Raw genomic sequence first — 20,455 nt, forward strand, 5'->3', positions numbered from 1 at the left:
GTAGGCCAACTCGTGTGCAAGGTCCCATGCGAGCAGTGCTTCTCTTGTAAACAAAATACATTATTCAGAACGCTTAGTTCACTAGTCCACATTTACCTATTGATATCATGTTTATACTATATTAAATAACTGTACGTCACACTATATTTCGGTTTCAATGATGTCATGTGTTTTTATTTTTTATCCGACTATATATATATATATATATATATATATATATATATATATATATATATATATATAATTTAATATCTCGCTTCAAAGGCTGCAAAACACTAAATTGCATTATACTTAAAATCTGATTTATGTTAATTTAAGATGTATTATTGCAATATCACCCTGGGTTACAAAATGGTGTTTTGCATTTTCTATTTAACAACTTGAAGGAATAAAACTGCCACGTACTCTGATGGAAATAAATTGAGAAATATATATTATCTTGAAAATCCTGCATATGTAACCCTGGAGCACGAAATCAGTCATGAGTAGCACAGGTTTATTTGTAGCAATAGCCAACAATACATTGCAAAGTTCAAAATTATTATATTATTATTTTTTTTTAATCATTAGGATTTTAACTAAAGATCATGTTCCTTGAAAATATTTAGTACATTTCCTACCGTAAATATATCAAATAATATGCACTGAGACTTAATTTTGACAATTTTAAAGGTGATTTTCTCAATATTTTGATTTAGTTTGCACCAGATTTTCATATAGTTGTATCTCGACCAAATACTGTCCTATTCTAACAAACCATACATCAATGAAAATATTATTTATTAAGCTTCCAAATTTGCTAAATAAATTGACCCTTATGACTGGTTTTGGGGTCTAGGGACATACTGGATTCCTGGATAATTTAGGCCCACCTAATCATGAACTTGATATTAATCTGAATTTCACAGCATAAATAATATTTAATGTGTCCAGAAATATGAGTTATGCTGTGAAACAACAACAACAACAAAAAAACAGACGTAGAACATGTATATTTATTTTCTATTAAAACTGAAACTGCATTTTTTTTCAACCCACCAATACAGTAGTTAGCTGAATAAATCCTAAAAAAAAAAAACTTTTGTATTACTGTCGTTACATTTTTAAACCCATGTCATGGCCCACTTTACATCTTAGAAATGGAGTTAGGCCTATACCTTGTTGTGCTAAGAGACAATGATCTATTTTGTGCTTGGTGCATGTGTGAGATTCACCTGATCTCTGTGCCCATCCCTACCACACACACACAAAAAGAAAACACCTGCTTCGAGTATATGGCATAATTTTACTTTCACATTATTCAGTACAGAGTAAATTTAATCTAACACAGGTATCTGACAGGATGAACAGCGATACACCGGGGCTGCATTAGCTAGAGGATACTGCATAGACACGCAAACACAGAAACACACACACACACACACCATGACTGTGACTCTGATCAACTACAATGATGTCCCCAGTACTGCTTCACTGCATCGAGAAAAGTGTGACCCCCAGCTGTACTTATAAATTCCATTATATTTTTCACAAGGACCACACAGAATAACACCACACACTCGCTCACCAAACAATGCTGACCAAAATCGTTATTATCCCTGTATGTGCTGCTTTGGTCCAGTGCTCGCTCTTAAGGCCTTGTCCTCGAAGCCTAAGAATGTGTGTTCAACTGCGTGCCTGAGATGACTTTTCATAAACTAAGTGCTTTCCCAGGTTTTATCGCTGCAAAATAAAATATGGATCTCCAGCTCTGGTCACTCACCACTCAAGTTAAAAGTGTGTGTGTGTGTGTGTGTTTGTTGTGTAACCATTTAGTAGTAATGAGGTATCCACTATCTACTATTTATTTCAGTCAATAACTGTGCTGAAAGATCTTGTCCTCAGATGATTTTTTTTTTAAACAATATTGCAAAAAAAAAAAAAAAAAAAAAACATTTACATGAAGGTCCACAACAGTTGCACTCTTCATGTGCAGAAAATCACACACTGGCGGACCTGACCCTCTCTCTGCTTCATTTCCTTTTTCTTATTCTAGTTCCTTCCTCCCCAGTTCTTTTAACACTGCATGACTAACCTGAAACGTTATGCCCATTCACTCATAGTAAAGAATGGAATGTCCAAAACAAGAGCAAAAACATTAGACCATTTAAGAAAGCATACAAACACACAAACATTATACCACAATCAAAAACAAGAAAGAGACATACAAATGCATCCATGAAGGGTAATCATTTACATGGTTTATATATAGATTTATATATAGATTTTTTTTTTCAATAAACATTGTCAGATGTGGGGGTCAGGAACAGGAAAAAAGGTGGTGGGACTATAAAAAAAGCCTTTCCTCTCAAAGCCTCTTAAAGTGCACTGGCCGTTTCTACATGGGAAGGAACGAATGTACGGTGCGATAAACTGGAAATGCACGTGGAATCTCTCCTTTTTTTACATTTTCTATGTGCACCAATGGCTCTGGATGTGACCAAATTCAGTTGAGGAAGAAAACGAGAGAGAAAGCAATGGGGGTTAGTGATTCTGGCCTCTTTTAGGGAAGTGCCGTTGCGTTAGTGTAATAAGATTGTGTTTTCTTGTCTTGCTAAATAATCTTATAGGGAATGTTCCAAAGAAACAGCTAATGTGCAGTTTTTGCGGTTGAAACTTTGCGGACCCTCCCCTCTCAGCCCACAACACACTCACACACTCACACAAGCTGTCAACACAAGCACAAGAGTTGATCGTTGAACAGGCAGGAGGACGGAGAACAGAACTATCACCATGACTCTTTCACACATGTACGAAAAAAAACCCACATGCACGCTTCCTTTCGCTCCATTGCTCACACACAGGTAAACAGATAAAAACAAGAAAGGGCAGCGCTGATGATAACAACAGTAATAATAATAATCATTATCAGAAGGACAGTAATGTTGGCTGCCAGAGGCTGACAGCTACTTTTTCCCTTATGCATGAATGTGTTTTGTAGATTCTTAATTCTGGGGTCTCTCAGGTGGAACGCTGGTCTGGTCTGGGTGTCGGTTCTAGATGGTGCTAGTCACGGCTCATTTTCTAGAACTGTTCTGCCAGCAGCTCACAAAGACGCTTGGAGACAGTGTCCTTACTGCTGCGCACGGTTAATCGGTACATCTGAGAGACAGATAGAGAATAAAGAATAAAGAGCGTTACACAGTGTACAGGGAAACAAAAAACAACTGAGAAGCAGACAGACGTTCATTCTACTGTCTGAATGCATTTCTGATTCTTTACTGCCAATACAGAGAGACTAAATGTAAACTTGCACAATGGACATAGGAAACTCCACGGATACAAAGAGAAGGACGCTGCTGTCACACCAAATCAACTGGGTTTTACTACCAGACATGGAGTGAATCACAAGAGCAGGAGGAAGGGAGGATGGGAGGAGGTTTGAGTTGAAAGGGGTAGCAGGATGAATGTGTTACCTGCTCCCCAGACTTGAGTTGCATCAGCAGGCACAGAGACACAGACAACAGTAAGATGCAATCAAACTGACTTGGTGAGAAACCTGTGCTCCATAGCAGCAGAGAGGGACTTTTGATGCTTGTGGCATTTCTGTGTTGTTTTCCTTTGCTTTTGATTGTGTATATGGATATACGTTTGCTTAAAACAAATATGTCTGTTCATACCTGAGCTTGCGCGTTGGGCTCGAGTCTCAGCAGAGAACCCACTTGCTGGGCCTTGGTTTGGATGACTCCAGCACACACAAAGTTCTCTGGGTTCGGATCCACATTCTCCAAGAGAGCCATGCCCAATCCCAGTAACTATGAGCCAGTGCGTGAATGAAAAAGATAGACGAGATTGATGAGAATCAAATTACGTGTGCTCATCTGTACATAAACAGTACCCCCCCCCCCCCCCTTAACTGAATGGCTATAATTAAAGCTCTTCTTCCAATTAAAACGTTCTGCCATCCTAACCCTACTACTCCAATATAGAGCTGTTGCAATATACAGGCATCAGTGATTACCAGTATGTTTAAATAAAGAAATATCATGTTAATATTGCACCTTAAAACTGGCTGCCACCAATTGTAAAACCGAGATGACAGCAAAATGAGAGACAATTTACTCATATCCATTTGTTCGCCAGTGTAGGAGTTTTTTGGCTTCTGTAAAATTGGACATGGCAGTCTGCAGGAAGAGTTCTTTTAGTAAGGATCTGTTATAGTATAGGATTTGTCCAGTTAAAGTTAATTTATTTCATCATTTGCATCCCCCAATGGCCAAAAAGATTAAAAAAAATATCACCAAATAACCAGATAATCTACAACATATTTAAAAATGTGTAGCATATAGTGCAAAATATACAGGGAAGTGTATCCCACAGTGCAATGCACTCGACTTGATCGTCTATTTTCCTGTGAATAACGAACCTAAATTAATATAGCTATTATCTATTCTTGACTCACCATTCTATTGATCTTAAGTTAAGTTAAGACATTGTCATACAAACGTAGATTTAAAATTGCTAAATGTTTTATTTAACTGGACACTGAATTAAACAATAAATGTGATCATGTCTTGACAATTTTACGTACTACTGTTCGAAAATGCTTCCCGTTTTACCTGCTATTAAATAAACAGAAGCCAGCATACAGTATATCGATAGAGTACAGTACACAGCAGGCTAGTATGTCATTACAAAGTTGGTATGAGGTTGTGTAAACCCACCTTTGCTTTGAGCACTTCAGTGTCCATGGCATGGTTGGCCTTGAAGATCTTCTGTGCTTCTTGCTGAGGCCTGTGAGAAGGGTATTTAGCATGTTCCTCATTCAGAGAACAGTTTGTATTGCATGTATACAGTAATCTGTCTTCTGTGTACACACAAACACTCACAGGCTGAGCTGTTTCCAGCGCTGAAAGAAGTCGTGTGATGCCATCTCTGTGGGCTGGAAGAACTTGTTTATGGTAACAGGCAGCTTGAGGGTGAGATTCTGGAGAGCTCCGCCATACCTGAAACAACACAATAGTTCAGTAAATGTCAGAGTGCATGCTGACTCATAAAGCGTTTAAATGCATGCATCTGTTACCTGAACTTGATGTTGAGGAGTGGTGCATCACTGAAGTCAGTCAGACACTCAATGTTGATGACCTGCTGCACCTGAGCACCTCCTTCTATGAGAGGCTCCACCGGTTTAGACTGAACATTGAGCTGTGGGATCAGTTAAGGAGTCACACAACAAAACAGCATACTCTGATAATGTACAGGACAAAATCACAACGTGTGTAAGCAAGAATGAACATGAGTTTCATGTGTGGATGTGAAGGATATGAGACTGTAGCTCTCCTGGGCAGGTGACTGTGGTTGAGAAAGTTACAAACTGCACTGACGTCTTATTGCCATAGAACAGATACATCCGCCCTGTGAGGAGAAACCACAGACACAAACCAAAGATGAAAAGATGCTGAAGTTCAATACAGCTTTAATCTGTACATTAGAATCTGTCTTGTCTTTTTCTGGGCATTAAAAAATGAATGACTTTCCTAAATTTTTACCATGATTAACAGAAGACACTAACTAAAAAGTCATTCATCATAACAATAACTCATACACCAAATAAAATCTTGTCAGGCATAAATTATTAGATGACATTAAATAATTTTGCCATTTTAATTCCACAAAAGTTTGTATTTCAAACATTAAAGGAGACACTTTTCTGCATTTAATGAGTTATCTGTTTATATGAAGTAACTTTTGTAAATTACATTTTACGTAGGCACTAAAATAAGACATCTCGCATTTTGAGTATCCAGTCAAATCTTAACACTATAATATCCCTTTCAGGTTTTTATAATGCTTTATAATGTTTTTATAATTTATAATGTCCTAAACAGGACAAAAATGAGCAAGAAATGCTAAAATGCATACGCTGACAGTCTCTCGTGAACTCAGGTTAAAATACAATGAACAAAGATATAGTCCAGAAGTCTGCTGACATGGACCTCTAGACGATGCAATTACAATTTTGCAGATTGTGACTCACCCAGGTTCTGGCGATATTCAGATTTGATGCCGATCTGTAGCAGCTGATTCTCAAACAGAACTCCATTGTTCTTGCAAACAAACCTGAGGGCGAGAGATAAGAGTGTGTGTGTGTGTGTGTGTGTGTGTGTGAGGCAGACAAACATGCAGGATCAGCCAGAAATGGTACTGGCTTTGTAATGGTGCGCTCGTGTGTTTTGCCACCGACTGGGCAAATTCACCTAGAAAACTCACTTCCAATTTGTTTTTTTATTTATAATGGGAGTTTGTGACCATTAGTAAAACTGGTAATTACCAGCAGTGTTAGTACAGGATACAATTAGTTTCTGTCCATGCTAAGGGACTCGGTCAAGTTAAAAATTTAGCAATATTCACTCTAACAGGCAGTTAATGCAGCATAAGACACTGAGAGGAGGGTGACAACACAGACAAGAGACTGTAACCTGAAGCTTAAGCAAAAAAACACCTCAATGCTCCCGACCGCTGTCTACAATGTAGTGCAATGGTCTCATCTCATAAAATATTTAAAATAATTATTGGAGCTGTGAACTAGTGTTTAGCGCAAATATTGCCATGAGGCTTATGCGGGACATCTAACAGTAGTAGGGCAAAAAGAAAACAGGAGAAAGGCTGTGGGTGATGGTTGTTTGACTGAATGAAGGGAGTGAGGTGGGCGAGTGAGCTCTTACTTGTTGAGCAGTTCGTTTGACTCGGGCAGAGGAGGAGCAGGATCTTCAGAGACCACAGAGGGGGGAGCGGAGCTGAGAGACCGAAAGTGAAGGATGCAGAGAGAGGAGAGAAACCCCAGGAGATGAAGAGAGGGGTGAGAAGTGTTAAGTGTGAAACGGCACAGATGGTTAAAACAAATTAAAGATATTAGAAAGTGGTGAGTCAGTAAAAAGAAAGCCAAAAAGCGAGAAAGGAGAGAAAGAGACAAAGGCAGAGGTTAGTACCGGCATTACATCTGCGGCCAATAAAATGTTAGCAATTAACAATACCACCACACAGCAAACAAATAGAAAACACTCCACAAACACAAACAGAAAAGAACACAATAACACAACAACAACATCTATAAATAACTAAAGAGCTAAGCATTTATATATGACTATTGAACGTCGATAAGTTTTGCTGTAACATATTGACACTGTAGTCTACCACTGGCCCCTTACTCAGAGTCACCAGGACCCTCAGCCAATAGGGAGTCAGAGCTTTCAGTGGGCGGTTCCAGATCTCTGCCATCGTCCAATGAAAAGCAAGGACATGAGAAGCACATACGTTCACGCATACACACAAACGCGCGCGCACACACCAAAATGAGGGAGGTGGAAAAGAGAGGGAAAGAGAAAAAAATAAAAAAAGAGAAGCAAGAAAAGAGAAAGACAGTCACATAAGATAAACGCAGCAAGATAAAGGACACAAGATTACACAACACACAAAAAGGAAGACAAGAAGAGCGAATGCTAGAAAGTCAAACGACAGAAGAGCAGAAAGCCTGACGGACGTATAAACAAGCTCTGAAAGTGTTAAAATATTAGTGCCTTTCAGTTAATTAAAGCAATAAATGTATAACGGACTGAAAATAGGATGCTAATGAACCGCATCCTTATTTACCTCAGGAAGCCATCATCATTGACGCCAGCCTCTGAGAAAACATCAACCAATAAGCTGCCTGCGCTGGGAGCGGCGGTGGTGACAGGGGGACCCGCGCGGAGCCCCAGCAGATCGGCAGACGGGGACGGAGTGGACTGACAGAAAGAGAGCGTTCATTACATTGGATTTCGGTGTAATAAAGACATGTTAAAGAGCTGAATGTCTAATCAGAAAGCACTGGAATCAGGATGTGTTCAGTGTTTTCTTGGGGATTGTTCTGTATTTGCTGACTCACTTCCCTGTATAATGCAAACGTGTGCATGGCCCCAACGGCTGAAGCCTGCCACATACTAGTCTCAGTCTCGGCCCACAGGACATGCACTGACCATCTGATGCATATCGCCCACAAAGATGATCAAAGCTGTCTGTTCTCCAATCTGATGAGCCAGTTTGACAGGAAATAGTCATATCTACAAGGTACTGGGGGTTGATAAAATGAGTACTTCTGGGGAATTTTTTTTTGGCAATGTTTGCCATTTCAGTGGAAAAATCCTCTGTTTTAAAAATCTGGGTAGCATGGCATTCACAAATAGAATGAGATGTTGTTTTGTGTTTTTTTTTTTAACAATGTCTATTTGTTTTGTTGAGTTGGGCAGCAATTTTGATCATGCCAGTATTTTATTGTGCTATCGGCTATCGCAGATCAACTTGATCCTAAAAAGCACGGAAAACCAAAACTAAATGTGATTAATCGCATAGTTCACCCAAAATTGTCAAAATGTTGTCATCATTTTTTGCTAATATGCTGAATAATTTATTTTTTAAGAATACTTCGGTAAATAGAAAGTAAACATGAACAGCATTTATCTGAACTATAAATCTTTTGTAAAACTATACATTGTCAATTCTGATCAGTTTAATAAATCCTTGCTGAAAAAATCTTTTTGACAACAGTGCCTCTGTAAAACTTTCTCACAGCGTTAGATGTGGCAATGGCAGAGTTGTCCCCTCCTCTCTCTCCTCCTCCATTGAGTTCTCCTCCCTCTCTCTTTCCCTCCTCTAGCTCGTTCACAGACACGGCTCCTGGTCCCTTCTTCTTTTTCAGCTTGGCCAGGATGGACGACTCTCTCTCTGGGAATGGAGGCATCTCCTCGAGCACTGTGGCCTACAGTTACACACAGTGACACAGATGATTATGCAAATAAATAGTGAGACACAAATCAACAAAGAGCATGCAGAAGAGCGCGATCTCACCAGGACATCGGTGCTGGCGATGGAGGACAGCTTGAGATACTCCACAGCTCTCTGCTGAAGCTCGACATCACTGTTCCTGATCTGGCTGTCGGAGCGCAGCACTTCCTGAATGGTGCTCTTCGTCTCCGGGAACAGATTAATGAACTTAATATAGGCAGAAAGCAGCAGGGCACGTGTGGGGACTGAACACAGGTGAAACTTAGAGTGGAGCAGGTTAAACTGAACCAAAGGACTAGAGTGAGACAGAAGAACAGCCGTGGGATGAGTGCGAACAATTTGAAGAGTTTCCGATTACAGGAAAGATGAAAGAAAGAGAGAGAGAGAACAGCATTAGTACAGCAATAAGATTAAAAACATCCAAAGTGTGAGGTCAGAAACAGTGATACAAGAACTCACCTGGAACGAGGATCACCAGCAATAAGGTTCCCAAACTCTCCCAGGATGTAGCCTCCAACCTTAACCATGTTCTCATGACACGCCGGAGCCTGCAAAGCCTGTGGAAGTTAAAAAACCAACCAAGAGAGCTGCATGAGGTATGGGAATGATGGTGGAAATCAAGTTTCTGAATGTGTCTAGGAAGTGACAATTTGAGCATCTGGTGTCATTTACCTCAAAGACTGTCTTGGCTGCATATCCCTGCACATCGTCACGGTTGATGACGATCTGGATGACGCGGTACCACACTTCCTCACTGACGTAATCCCCAGCAATGCGGATCAGGTTCAGAATGGTATCCACATACCAGGAGTAGTCGACTGCATATTTCTCCGCCAGGATGGCCACCTTCAGTACCTACAGACACGGCAGTTAAAACGACATCAGAGCAGCGACCTGGGACTGAAGAGCCATGGAGGAGAGGAAGAGACACGCACCATTTCCTCTCTGATGGAGTAGTCGGCTGTCTCCAGGTAACTCAGCATCTCGGCGACAATCTGCTTGGCATTGCTGCGGTCACACATGGCGTAGAGGAGGTCAGCAGCTCTCTGACGCACGCTAACATCCCTCTCAGTCTGCCAGCAGAAGAAATAAAATTAAACAATTAGAAACAGTGTCCATGAATAATAAAAGGATGAATCGGCCATTAAAGAGAGATCTTATTTTGTAAGAATGCAGAATCTATCCACTTACCTTCAGGGCATTGATGACTGTCTCTATGTGCGTTTTAACCGCCTCATGGGAAAACTCAGAGCTGGCAAGGGTGCACATGCTTTCCAGGGCCAGGTAGCGCAGGTTGGTCTCTCTGTGCTGTAAGAACTGCCCCAGCTGGTTACATGCCCGCACAAGAAGATTCGGCTCGCTGTTGTGAAACAGAGAGTTTGAACACAACAGATAAAATCATCAGATCATTTTAAACAAATCAATCATTTAAGAAATTCACAAAAAGAACACATTTTTTACATAAATATATGAACTTATATGAATCCAAATGTACGAAAATTGTTCCTAAAATGATCTGTGCGTTTTTAGTTATTTGTGAAGTTTCTAAGGTTTGGGAGAGAACTGGAGGCTACTTGCACCTGTCATAGTGGATGATGAGAGAAATGGCTTCAAATAGGATGGCATTCTTGGCATTGGAGTGCTGAACCTTCTTGGATTTGGGTGGCTCTTGGGCTTTGTTGAGGATAGTTTCCAGACACTCCACCAGCCGTCCCTTCACGGCACCGTCCTCAGGCGGGGGGTAGCACTGCAGAAGACGCAGCAGCTTGCAGGACAACCATGGAGCAGGAACAAAGTAGTAGGTGTAGTCCTGCAGGTCAGTGGAGGCTGAAGACACAATCTGAGAATGGAAAAAGACAAGAACACATAATTCAGTTAATGAATCATTAATTTTGATAAATAAGTCGCACCTGACTATAAGTCGCAGGACCAGCCAAACTATGAAAAAAAGTGCGACTTATAGTCCGGAAAATACGTTATATACATATGTGTGTTTATATATTGACACACACACATTTTTCTTCAGGATTCTATAATGAACAAAGTTTAAAAGAACAGCATTTTTTCCCTAAATTTATTTAACCTATTTATTATGCCCTTTCTGAATAAAATTGTATTCCCACCAACTTCACAAAGCCCCAAAGACTGCAACCCATTCAGGAATCTCCGATGTGATATGAACACACACACTCACCCTGCTGAGTCGTGACACAGCAAGCGACACACAGGTCTTGAACTCATCAGGGTTCTTCTGGCTGAGACAGGTGATCAGGGAGATCGCAGCAGTCACCACACCCTGAGAAAAGAACAGATTCAGAAATCAGTAAGAACCCTAGTCAAATTACACCAGATACGTGTATGAACATCATGAGGACGTGGCTTCAATGTGCCAGACTCACCATGTGCTGGTCATTGAGCAGGTGCACCACTCTAGAGGTCCATTCTCCCATGAGCACCAAGTCTGGGGAGGTCTTATACAGACGGAGAAGACAGAGAGCAGCTGACTGCTTTACACTGTCCATCGTGTCCCTGTCATTACAATAGGAACCACATCAGCCATCTACAGCAACATGCTTCTGCTCAAACTATTAAGGCAAGAAATGGGTGTAAGGTAAAAATGTTAACCAACAGATATCATCATACTTTGGTCAGTTTATTAATTACAGTTAACAGTAAAGAATGGATAAAGCCAGGTTCAAACTTTTGATTTCGCTGACATAAGAGCTTTTACAGAGGGGATTTTAGATAGCTTTACCACTCCATGAATGAGAAAATACTGACAACAGCCAGACAAAAACATATATGCACCACAGTTTTAGGAATATAATGTATGTGTGTGTATGAAGTAAATTAAATGTGTAATTTGGATGTTTCAATTGCAGTAGTTAAAAAAAATAAAAAAATAAATGGAAGCAAAATAGCACAAATTCTTAAAATTGACTAGTGCTTAAAAAAAAACCCAAGGGGTATCACCTATACTGACCTGCTAGGGTATAGCAAGTTTATATATAGTATAGGCTATAACTGGCAATAAAAACAAAAATCATAATCTCAAATACTGAACCAGGGTTTCTGCAAGATTTTTAAGCTCAAATCTAAGAACTTTTATGACCTTTTGAAGACCTGCACAAATAAAATTAATACCATATGAGCTGGTTTGGGCAATGTCTATAGTACCATTACTGTAAAAGCATAATTAACAGTTCAGATACAAGTTTTAACAAAAAAGAAACGTTTTATAAAATGTTAAACTTTTCAGCCTTTAAACCAATTCTTAGGAAAATGGATGAGTCAAAAGTATTAATTACTATATTTATTTTGACAATTATTATCAATAAAATTTTATACAAATTAAATAATATAAATTAGGGGTATGCGATATCAACAAAAAATGATATCTAGGGCCCTATGAAATCTGTTTTTTTTCCCCCAGTTTCCATTGCCATATTCCTGTTTTAATTTTTGTGGACTCCATTCTCAACTCCTTTTAATAATTAAATTAAATTGTATTAATCAAAAAGCATGTCTAATTAATTAAAATCATAAAATGTAATAGATTTTCACATTGATTTATTAAAAGTTACAACATGTTTAGGTAAATGTTTTATTCACCATATATTTTATTGTTCTTATTCTGTGTTTTAGCATGTCTTATTTAAATGGATAAAAACGCCTTAATTTATTCTTTTTTTCCCTTACAGTAGCATTAAGAAATGTTTATTTCACCTCGGATATTCTGTTGTGTATTTACATTTTTCTGGTTATCAAATGAAGGCATAAAACATTCATTTAATTAATCTTTTAATTACTAAAAATTAAACAAACTTGGCAAACAACGGATATTTACTATAAGAATGAAAACATGGAAGAAATTGTGTAATTATTTCTTTAAAAAATTTATGTTTGTTTCATTTTAGTAGTAGTAGGCTAGCTATGTGCATTCTGCTGGACATTTCTGGCAAATACTTGTCTTCAAATTAAACAGGACTTTTATTTTGACAGGTTACCGTGAATACTTTACAGTTCTGTGTATGTGATATTTTACACTAGTTTTACTGAATTCAAACGGTCAAATGCTCATGAAGTGACTCTCAGTGCAGCTCTAGAGATGTTGCTGATGTGTTTACGTCCTCATTTAGTGAGACGACAGAAGCTGAAATCACTGCGAGCATCACGCATGCTTCAGTGTGTGTGATAAACGAAGCCGCGCTTCTGCTCCATTCATTAACACAGACATGCAGGATTCATATTTAAATAGACATTTTCGGCTTAATATTTACGGATATTAGTCCATATCTTGATTTGATGTAAGTGCAATGACCTACTTTTGATTAATTAATTCAAAATTTGACAAATTCCGTGACATTCCAAACTGTTAAACTGTAAATTCCATTTTTATGACTGGGCTCCGCAATTCAGTCCGCGTTTTCTGCATCGCGGAAATCATAGGGCCCTAGATATCTTTTTACTTTTTATATTCTTCATCTTCTGTATGATATGTTCATATCAATAATAGAAGTTAATCATTTCCAACTAGTTTTCAAGCTGGTCGATTTTCGCATTGTTCTGAACTATGAACAAAACAACAGTTGTCTTGAAGATGCTCATTCATTCTGCCAGCAGTAACAGCAGAACACACAGCAGCACAGCACTGCACTTCAAAACGTGCAGCGCTCATGTTTATTCAATCAAATCATAACTTTAGCCTTCTGAAGTGTAATCGTCACATTCAGCCATATCGCAATTCTGCTATTTCAACCCCCAAATTTAAGACCTCCTGAAATCATCATTAAGACTTTCCTGTCCAATTTAAGACTTTTTAAGGCTTTAAATTCGATCCTAAACGTAAGACTTTAAGAAAGGCGGAAACCCTGTGAACACAAGAAAGCATAATTTCCCTTTTTTTACATGTCACACACCACAAAAAAACACTTCCTTTTTTATTAATTCTCTTTTTTTCTCCTCATGCAAGGTCCTTCCATCTAAATCCCTGAACCTGAATCCATAACTTTTGCTCTCTCACTCAATCCTTCCAGCCCAAAGTTGCTCACCCAGCCACAAGGATGCGAGGAATCTCTCCGGCGAAGGCCTCGGCCATCTCTCGGCTGCCCACGTTGGCGATGCAGTGAAGAGCGAGACACATGAAGGTGGGGTTTCGGCTGGACAGGTCATTCTTGATGGCGTTGTTGATCAGCCTGATCAGTTCACTGTTACTGTTCACCAGCACGGAGATGAACAGATATCCCTGGAGCACAGAAAAAGAGGAAGGAAGGAAAGAGAGCTGATGGTTATGATCTCTGTTTTGCGCACACACTTACTTAGGCCAAATGAGTGTTTGGTAAAGCTGAAATGAAGAACTGTCATCTTCAAACAGCCCTGCAAGCTCTGTGGATAAGCACTAAACCACGAGAGAGAGATTTTCCCCCTCGCTGAGCTAATGTGTCTCCCTCACTGCTGCAAGGATTGCTTCTTTTCCACGCTCACTGCATCACTGTGATAGTGTACGTGCTTTTAAAGTCTGGAGGTTCGGAGGAATGTGTCTTGCAAGATGATCAGAATCATCCAAATTTTACTATAATCAGCTAACAAAATTCAATAATGTGCTCCATTCAAATGCAGAACAACTCCATTACGGTTTACTGAATTTATCCAGAATACAAACTTCACTCTGGAAGCCTTTGCTTAGATTTTGAAGCCTTAAAAACCTTTGTCAGATTCCGGATGACTTTAGATTTTTATTCAAATTTTTCTTTCTCCGTCACGTATCAGTACATACCTGTATTCTAAATTATAGCGCCTTTTGCTTTTTAGTCTGTTGTTTGTTGGTATTCCTGTATGTTTGTTATATTAAAAAAATTAAATAACAGAAAAAAAACCTTCTGCAGCAAAATACAGCATCCAAGACATGGCATATCAGAAGAGCAGTGGAATTTTCCGGCTAATGGACGTGTTTGAAACAGTTCGCTGTAGGCTGTGACTCATTGTTTAGTTTGAGAGACCACATCTTAACACACAACAGGCCACGCGGTGACCTACATCGGGTTTGGAATCCATTTTAATGTGGATATAAGTTGTATTTAAAGAATCACAGAAAACTGCAAGACGTTGTAGTGAAACCTTTAAGAGTTCTATATAAAGAAATGTTTATTTGAGTTAAGGACCTTTGCTGAATGTCTGGGCTGGGCTCACAGGAAACTGAATATTGTGTTGAATGTATTCGACCTGTATGGGAGGAGTAGGTCAAAATGTGGTGACATCACCGCATTCTTCAGCATTATACTACAACGTCTTGCAGTGAAAAGGACTTTAACAAAAGGCTTATAAGATGCATGACCTCAGCTTATTTCTAGTTTGTGGCAGTGTATAAAATTGCAACAGGAAGCAAAAGATCTGGTGTGCTCCACATTCCACAATTCATCAGTGCTATGTAAATCTCCTTCATTGTACAGCATTATCCAAGAGCAAATGTTAAGGCCATGTGGAGTTTAGTGTCTAGTTGGCATTGTAAATGTTATTTTGATACTTTTCCCCTCTAAATGGAATGGGACTCTAAATGGCCTTCAGTTTGTTGTCCTTTTTGTACTGGAACATGCTCAAATTGCCCAGATTCTGCCCGGCTTCAGTCAGTGTTACCCTGTGGAGAGCAGCGTGGCTGCTAGACTGAGTGTTTGATCAGCAGGAGATGATTAGACCTCATGGTAGGTCTACATGGCACGGAGTGCCACTGAGGCTCTTTGACAAGCTAAAAACACATCTGTTGCTGACACTCACTCGCTAGGGCCACACTCATCTAGAAAAGGCTACTTTCACAAAGATAAAACTGCAGAGTAATAAACTTCAGATACTTTTGCAACAGTAATGTTAAAAAGATTGGGGTCACCGTCACAATAAGATTTTAAAAAATGTTTTAGAAAGAAGTCTCTTTATTCTCCATATGTTGGCTTATTAACCAGTCAATGCATTGTGAATGCCATATGAATACCAGGATTAATGGATGAATTCGGACACTACTGCACTTTGTGTATCTTACAATCCCAAAATGCTACGATTTCCTATGTTTTGCATCATTTCCTTACACGTTTGGCCACTTCACTGACCAAAACTGTAATTAATCTGGCAGCAGTAAAGTGTGTAATAACTTTCCACACAAATACATACTCACACAAAGTTAACAGAAAAGTCAACAGTGTTCAAAATAAATACAAATTTAAAAAAAGACACGGCAGGATATTTTGAGACGGTTCCACTCACAATTTGTTTCTCAGTGTACTTGTTGGAGCTGAGCAGGTTGACAGCCTCCATGTGGCCGAAGTCAATGTCGTGGCCCAAAAGGAAGATGAAGAGCAGCTTGCACACATACTTCTTCTTGCTGTATCCATCCAATGCCTTGTCTCCTTTAAATTTTGACCGGATGTTAGCCAACTCTTTATTTATGCGCTTGATCTCTGCCTCCTTACTCTTACCTGAGGAGAGAAATAAAAAAGACAGGATTTCAACTGACACTGCAGAGCAATTGGTTATCACTGGGTGATCTGAACACATCAGGAGACAACACAAGCTGACAAAATGCCCGGCTGCTGATGATATCCTGCCTTGAATGGAGATAACGATTTGCATTTACCACAGACTGTGAGCTCTTTAGATATGAAAAAATATGCACATTTCCCTGCCTTTATTTTCACATTCACTTACTCTTGTATAAAACTATATTTAAAAAGTTACATATCAAAATTCCTAACGCATCTTAATCTATAAATGAGTTTCAAGGATTTTCATAATATCATCCCAATCAGGAATCTTAAAAACAAAAAAACGTATTAGCAATTTTCAAATTTACACATCATGTTATGCTGTTTGATTGTCACTATTATGAAAGGTTGGTGCATTGATCAAATAAATAAAAGGAGGGCCAAAGTAGCAGATAGTGATAAATGAAGAGGACAGGAAACCAGGAAAGACAACAGGAAATAACAACAATCTTTTCAGGGGTATGGGATGAACAGGATGAAGATTAGGTGCCAATGTGTTTAAAAAAAAGTTTTCACAAAAGGTCTAACAAAGCAAACCACACAATATAAATATTACACCTCGCTACCTTGCACCCATGTATGATAAAATTCATGTTCTTGCAACTATGCATCCAAAATCGACCAAAATTTTGTACAGCTCATGATTTATTCAACGTTTACTCTCATCCACTTCCACTACAGCACGAACATAACAGGTTCAACCATTTATTGTGCTCGCTCCATCAATCACACTTGGGTAAACCATCAGATTTCTTATTTGCTTCAATGTTACTCATGCACAATGGATGAATTTTCACTCTGCTTTGTATATGCACTTTTCAAGAAAGGATCTGATGACATTCTAGTGACTGCTGACACATGAGATAATGCTAGAAGCAAAATAAATCCTTTGCTAAAATGTAGTAGAAAAAAAGTTAATACCCGGATTCGTACAAAAATCTATTTCCTATTCACAAGTCAAACTAACTTTGACCATACACACAAGATATTTTATTGGTGTTGCAGTTTTAATGACTGCAGTAGGACACAAATGACTTCAACTATGTTTAAGTTAAACTAATTTAAGTGACCAGCTGTTATATAGGTTCTGACAAATATTGCAATTAGGGCAGCAATGAATTAGCTTTTTTTAACAGAATATACTCTCATTCCACCAAAGTAACCTAACATATCTGCAAACAGAATGGGTCAACATCATCCCTACAATTAAGGTTCAAGCTGTCTAACGGCTGGCTTGGCTTTTCTGTGTGAAAGCTTGCAGTAACATGCAATCTGATTTCAGCTGTGGGTTACGCCACCAGTCATCGCTAACTCTCAGACAAAGCACCACAATAAACACAGCGACAATCCTTTCTGCCTATAAATGATAAAGAAAAGATCACTGGCATGGTAAAAGCATCATAAAGGTGTTTCAGACTGTGTAGTACTAAACACACCCACAAAAGTTTTCCAGGTAACATGCAAAATGATGCACAACCCTTACTAAAAATGCACTGACCTCAGGCATCAATGAGCATAATCTCACGGTTTGTCTGTTATGATTAACTCCGAATCAAATATCTGCCCAAATGTCAGCACATACATTGCATTCACATTTCTTTTTTTATTAAATTTAAATTTGTGCTGTTCTCCAGCTCATAATGACACTGAAATGTTTCTGGAAAGAGCTGATTTAAATAGTGGCAGACAGTGACAAGCATCTGTACACTACAGAGAATACCAATTAATGAATTATGAATTGAGTTGAATGATTCATGACATGAGTTAGCGCAAATTAAGCAACACCACAAACTCTATAAAATATTAAATAAAGTATTTTTACTATTTATTCATTTGTTTATGAGCTGAACATGAGAGGCAGACGGACAGACAGACACAAAACTGGCTGGATTCAAACACTTGAGCACTAGGTGTGAAATAAAACAATGACATGGACTTACGACCAAATTACTAATGCTATGGCGTATTGAGGCAATGCATTCAAATGTATATTTCTATTTTAAAACTTGTATAATATTTGAGAGTTATGTCAAATTGCAATTGAGAAGTCACTGAATATTTGATAAGTTTTTAAAAACCTTTATCTTTGAAATGTCTTTATTTTTTGTACAAGTCTTTCCCCCCAACAGTTTAAATACATGAATAATGCATGTTTTCACATGCTAAGGCTTTCAACAGAAAATGAGGACGAAACAAGTTCAGGATTATAGGAAAGTCAATCTTATTTGCGGTCAACCTTCAAAACTCCACAAAATTACAAGGAACTCAAACTCCTACCAGAAAGAAAGCCTTTTAAGATTCAAGAGGTAAAGTTATAGGCACAGAAGAGGCGGACCCAGAAGACTACAGACACATCTTCACCAGATGACCCTCCTTTAACTCTTGAGCCCAAGGCGACAGCTTGATAACTGGATTATCGTGAAAAACACATCTGAATTGAGTCCTCTGGTCGAGTAGAGATATCAACCGCTATCCAGCTAGTCAAGGTGACAAGAGCAACAGACACAAGCCATGCTGGATACACCATCTGCAGTCAAACACACGGCTGTCGGCGGCGGCCTAATGAAGAAGCATCACTCCATCATCACCGGAGCTAAAGCTAACGGGGCCGGGGTGATCGGCGAGATTACTTACCGTGACCTCTCTCGACAAGAGCCACTCATCTCAACAGCACGATTTAACCTTTAATTATGTCTTAAAAACATCACGGAGCAAAGCAGAAGCCCTTTTGAATCAGTTTAGGGCGTATATAGGAAGGGTTCAGCACAGCTATTCGTGTAAAAAAAAACAGACTAACGTTAATGGTGTTTGAGTGTGACAGGGACACTTACAGTTTCTGATGTCCGAGATGAACACAGCTAATCCTCGCATCCCGTCTCCCTTCGACACAGCCGGCATGTTTGCTCGTGTTTTTCTTCCACGCGAAACAAATGTCTTTCAGATGGTCAGAGGTGCGGGTTTAACAGGCGGCGGTTTGGCTTCAGATGCTCAGAGCTAGCGAGCAAGCTACGTTAAGTTAACTCACACTGACTCTGATTTATTCCTGAATTAAACTGCAAGCGCTCGTAAGCACACTAATAAAGCAGCAGCGAGTGTTTATGGAGAAAAGAGGTGAATGCAGCGGATGAGAAAGAGACTGTGGTTTCCGTTTGCTAACGTTAATTCATTCAATCCCGTGAACTCCCGTCAATGGGAAAACGATACAAGGCGTACGCTTGCGTCGCGGCACCGACTACGTTAACTAAAAAACAAGCCAACGTGTTGCTTTTAGTTTACGATTACGATTATGTCGAAGGACGGTGTTAAAATAACAACGGATAACGTTACCTCTCTCACTTTAGATCACGCACGGCAAGCTAGCCAAACAGCTAGCGAGCTGGCTAGCTCTATCAAATGTTAGAATACATCACCCAAATAACAGCGATGGGACAACGGTGAATCCTGCTTGATGACGAACTAATCTGACAGACCTGTGTCTGGAGAAACGGTAGCTTTGGGCTGTATTTAGTCGTGAATAATGTGCGAGACTTTTCGCTCTGTCGCCGTTCCCCGACGGAGCTCGTGACAGAACGGGCGCTGAGCTCTCTCCAGCGCTTCCTCCCCACAAGTCCCGCCTCCAGCGCGCTGTTCCTGCTCTGATTGGATAGTTCACTGTCATTCAATACGCCATTTGTCCGATCACACGTCAGTTACATTTCATATTCATTTTAATTGGCTTGAATACGATAGACACTGTCGACAGTATCAAAGTGCAAGTATGTGGGAATGGTGACAAGTTGCTGAAAGAGAGGTTGTAAATTACACTAATTAAATCTGACTACTGGTTTTCCTGTTTAAAGCTAATATTTTTTAAATAGTGTGATATCTATCTATCTATCTATCTATCTATCTATCTATCTATCTATCTGTCTGTCTGTCTGTCTGTCTGTCTGTCTGTCTGTCTGTCTGTCTGTCTGTGACTCATGATAAATGTGACTCATTTGCAAAGAGATCAGGAAAAAAATCGGAAATCTATTTGTTTGTCAAAAAAAAAAAAATTCTACACATGCTGCTCGATGCATGAATGTATATAGAATATGTAATTTTGTATTTTTCCATGACACCTTTTTCTTTAATTAATCCATTTT

The 20,455-nt window shown here is 39.2% G+C and overlaps 1 protein-coding gene across 3 annotated transcripts; it reads right to left on the reverse strand.

The window, feature by feature from the left end:
* Positions 1-1,265: 1,265 nt before the first annotated feature.
* Positions 1,266-19,914, reverse strand: ap2a1 (adaptor related protein complex 2 subunit alpha 1). Of its 3 annotated transcripts, XM_052550765.1 has the most exons (22): positions 19,160-19,914; positions 16,051-16,262; positions 13,851-14,044; positions 11,199-11,328; positions 10,994-11,095; positions 10,380-10,639; positions 9,991-10,159; positions 9,735-9,872; positions 9,472-9,654; positions 9,259-9,356; positions 8,863-9,094; positions 8,585-8,773; positions 7,630-7,763; positions 7,188-7,250; positions 6,705-6,776; positions 6,017-6,099; positions 5,304-5,394; positions 5,063-5,185; positions 4,869-4,985; positions 4,704-4,773; positions 3,660-3,794; positions 1,266-3,141 (listed from the first exon to the last, which is right to left on the reverse strand). In XM_052550765.1, the coding sequence occupies exons 1-22, from the start codon at positions 19,224-19,226 to the stop codon at positions 3,064-3,066; spliced, it is 2,940 nt and encodes a 979-aa protein (XP_052406725.1). In that variant the 5' UTR covers positions 19,227-19,914; the 3' UTR covers positions 1,266-3,063. The 3 variants fall into 3 exon arrangements, with proteins under 3 accessions (XP_052406725.1, XP_052406726.1, XP_052406727.1); XM_052550766.1 differs by lacking the exon at positions 7,188-7,250; XM_052550767.1 differs by lacking the exons at positions 6,705-6,776; positions 7,188-7,250 and having other exon boundaries at positions 19,160-19,913.
* Between the last annotated feature and the right edge of the window lie 541 nt (positions 19,915-20,455).

This window comes from Carassius gibelio, chromosome B3 (genome assembly GCF_023724105.1).
Source record: "Carassius gibelio isolate Cgi1373 ecotype wild population from Czech Republic chromosome B3, carGib1.2-hapl.c, whole genome shotgun sequence".
NCBI classification, from domain to species: domain Eukaryota; kingdom Metazoa; phylum Chordata; class Actinopteri; order Cypriniformes; family Cyprinidae; genus Carassius; species Carassius gibelio.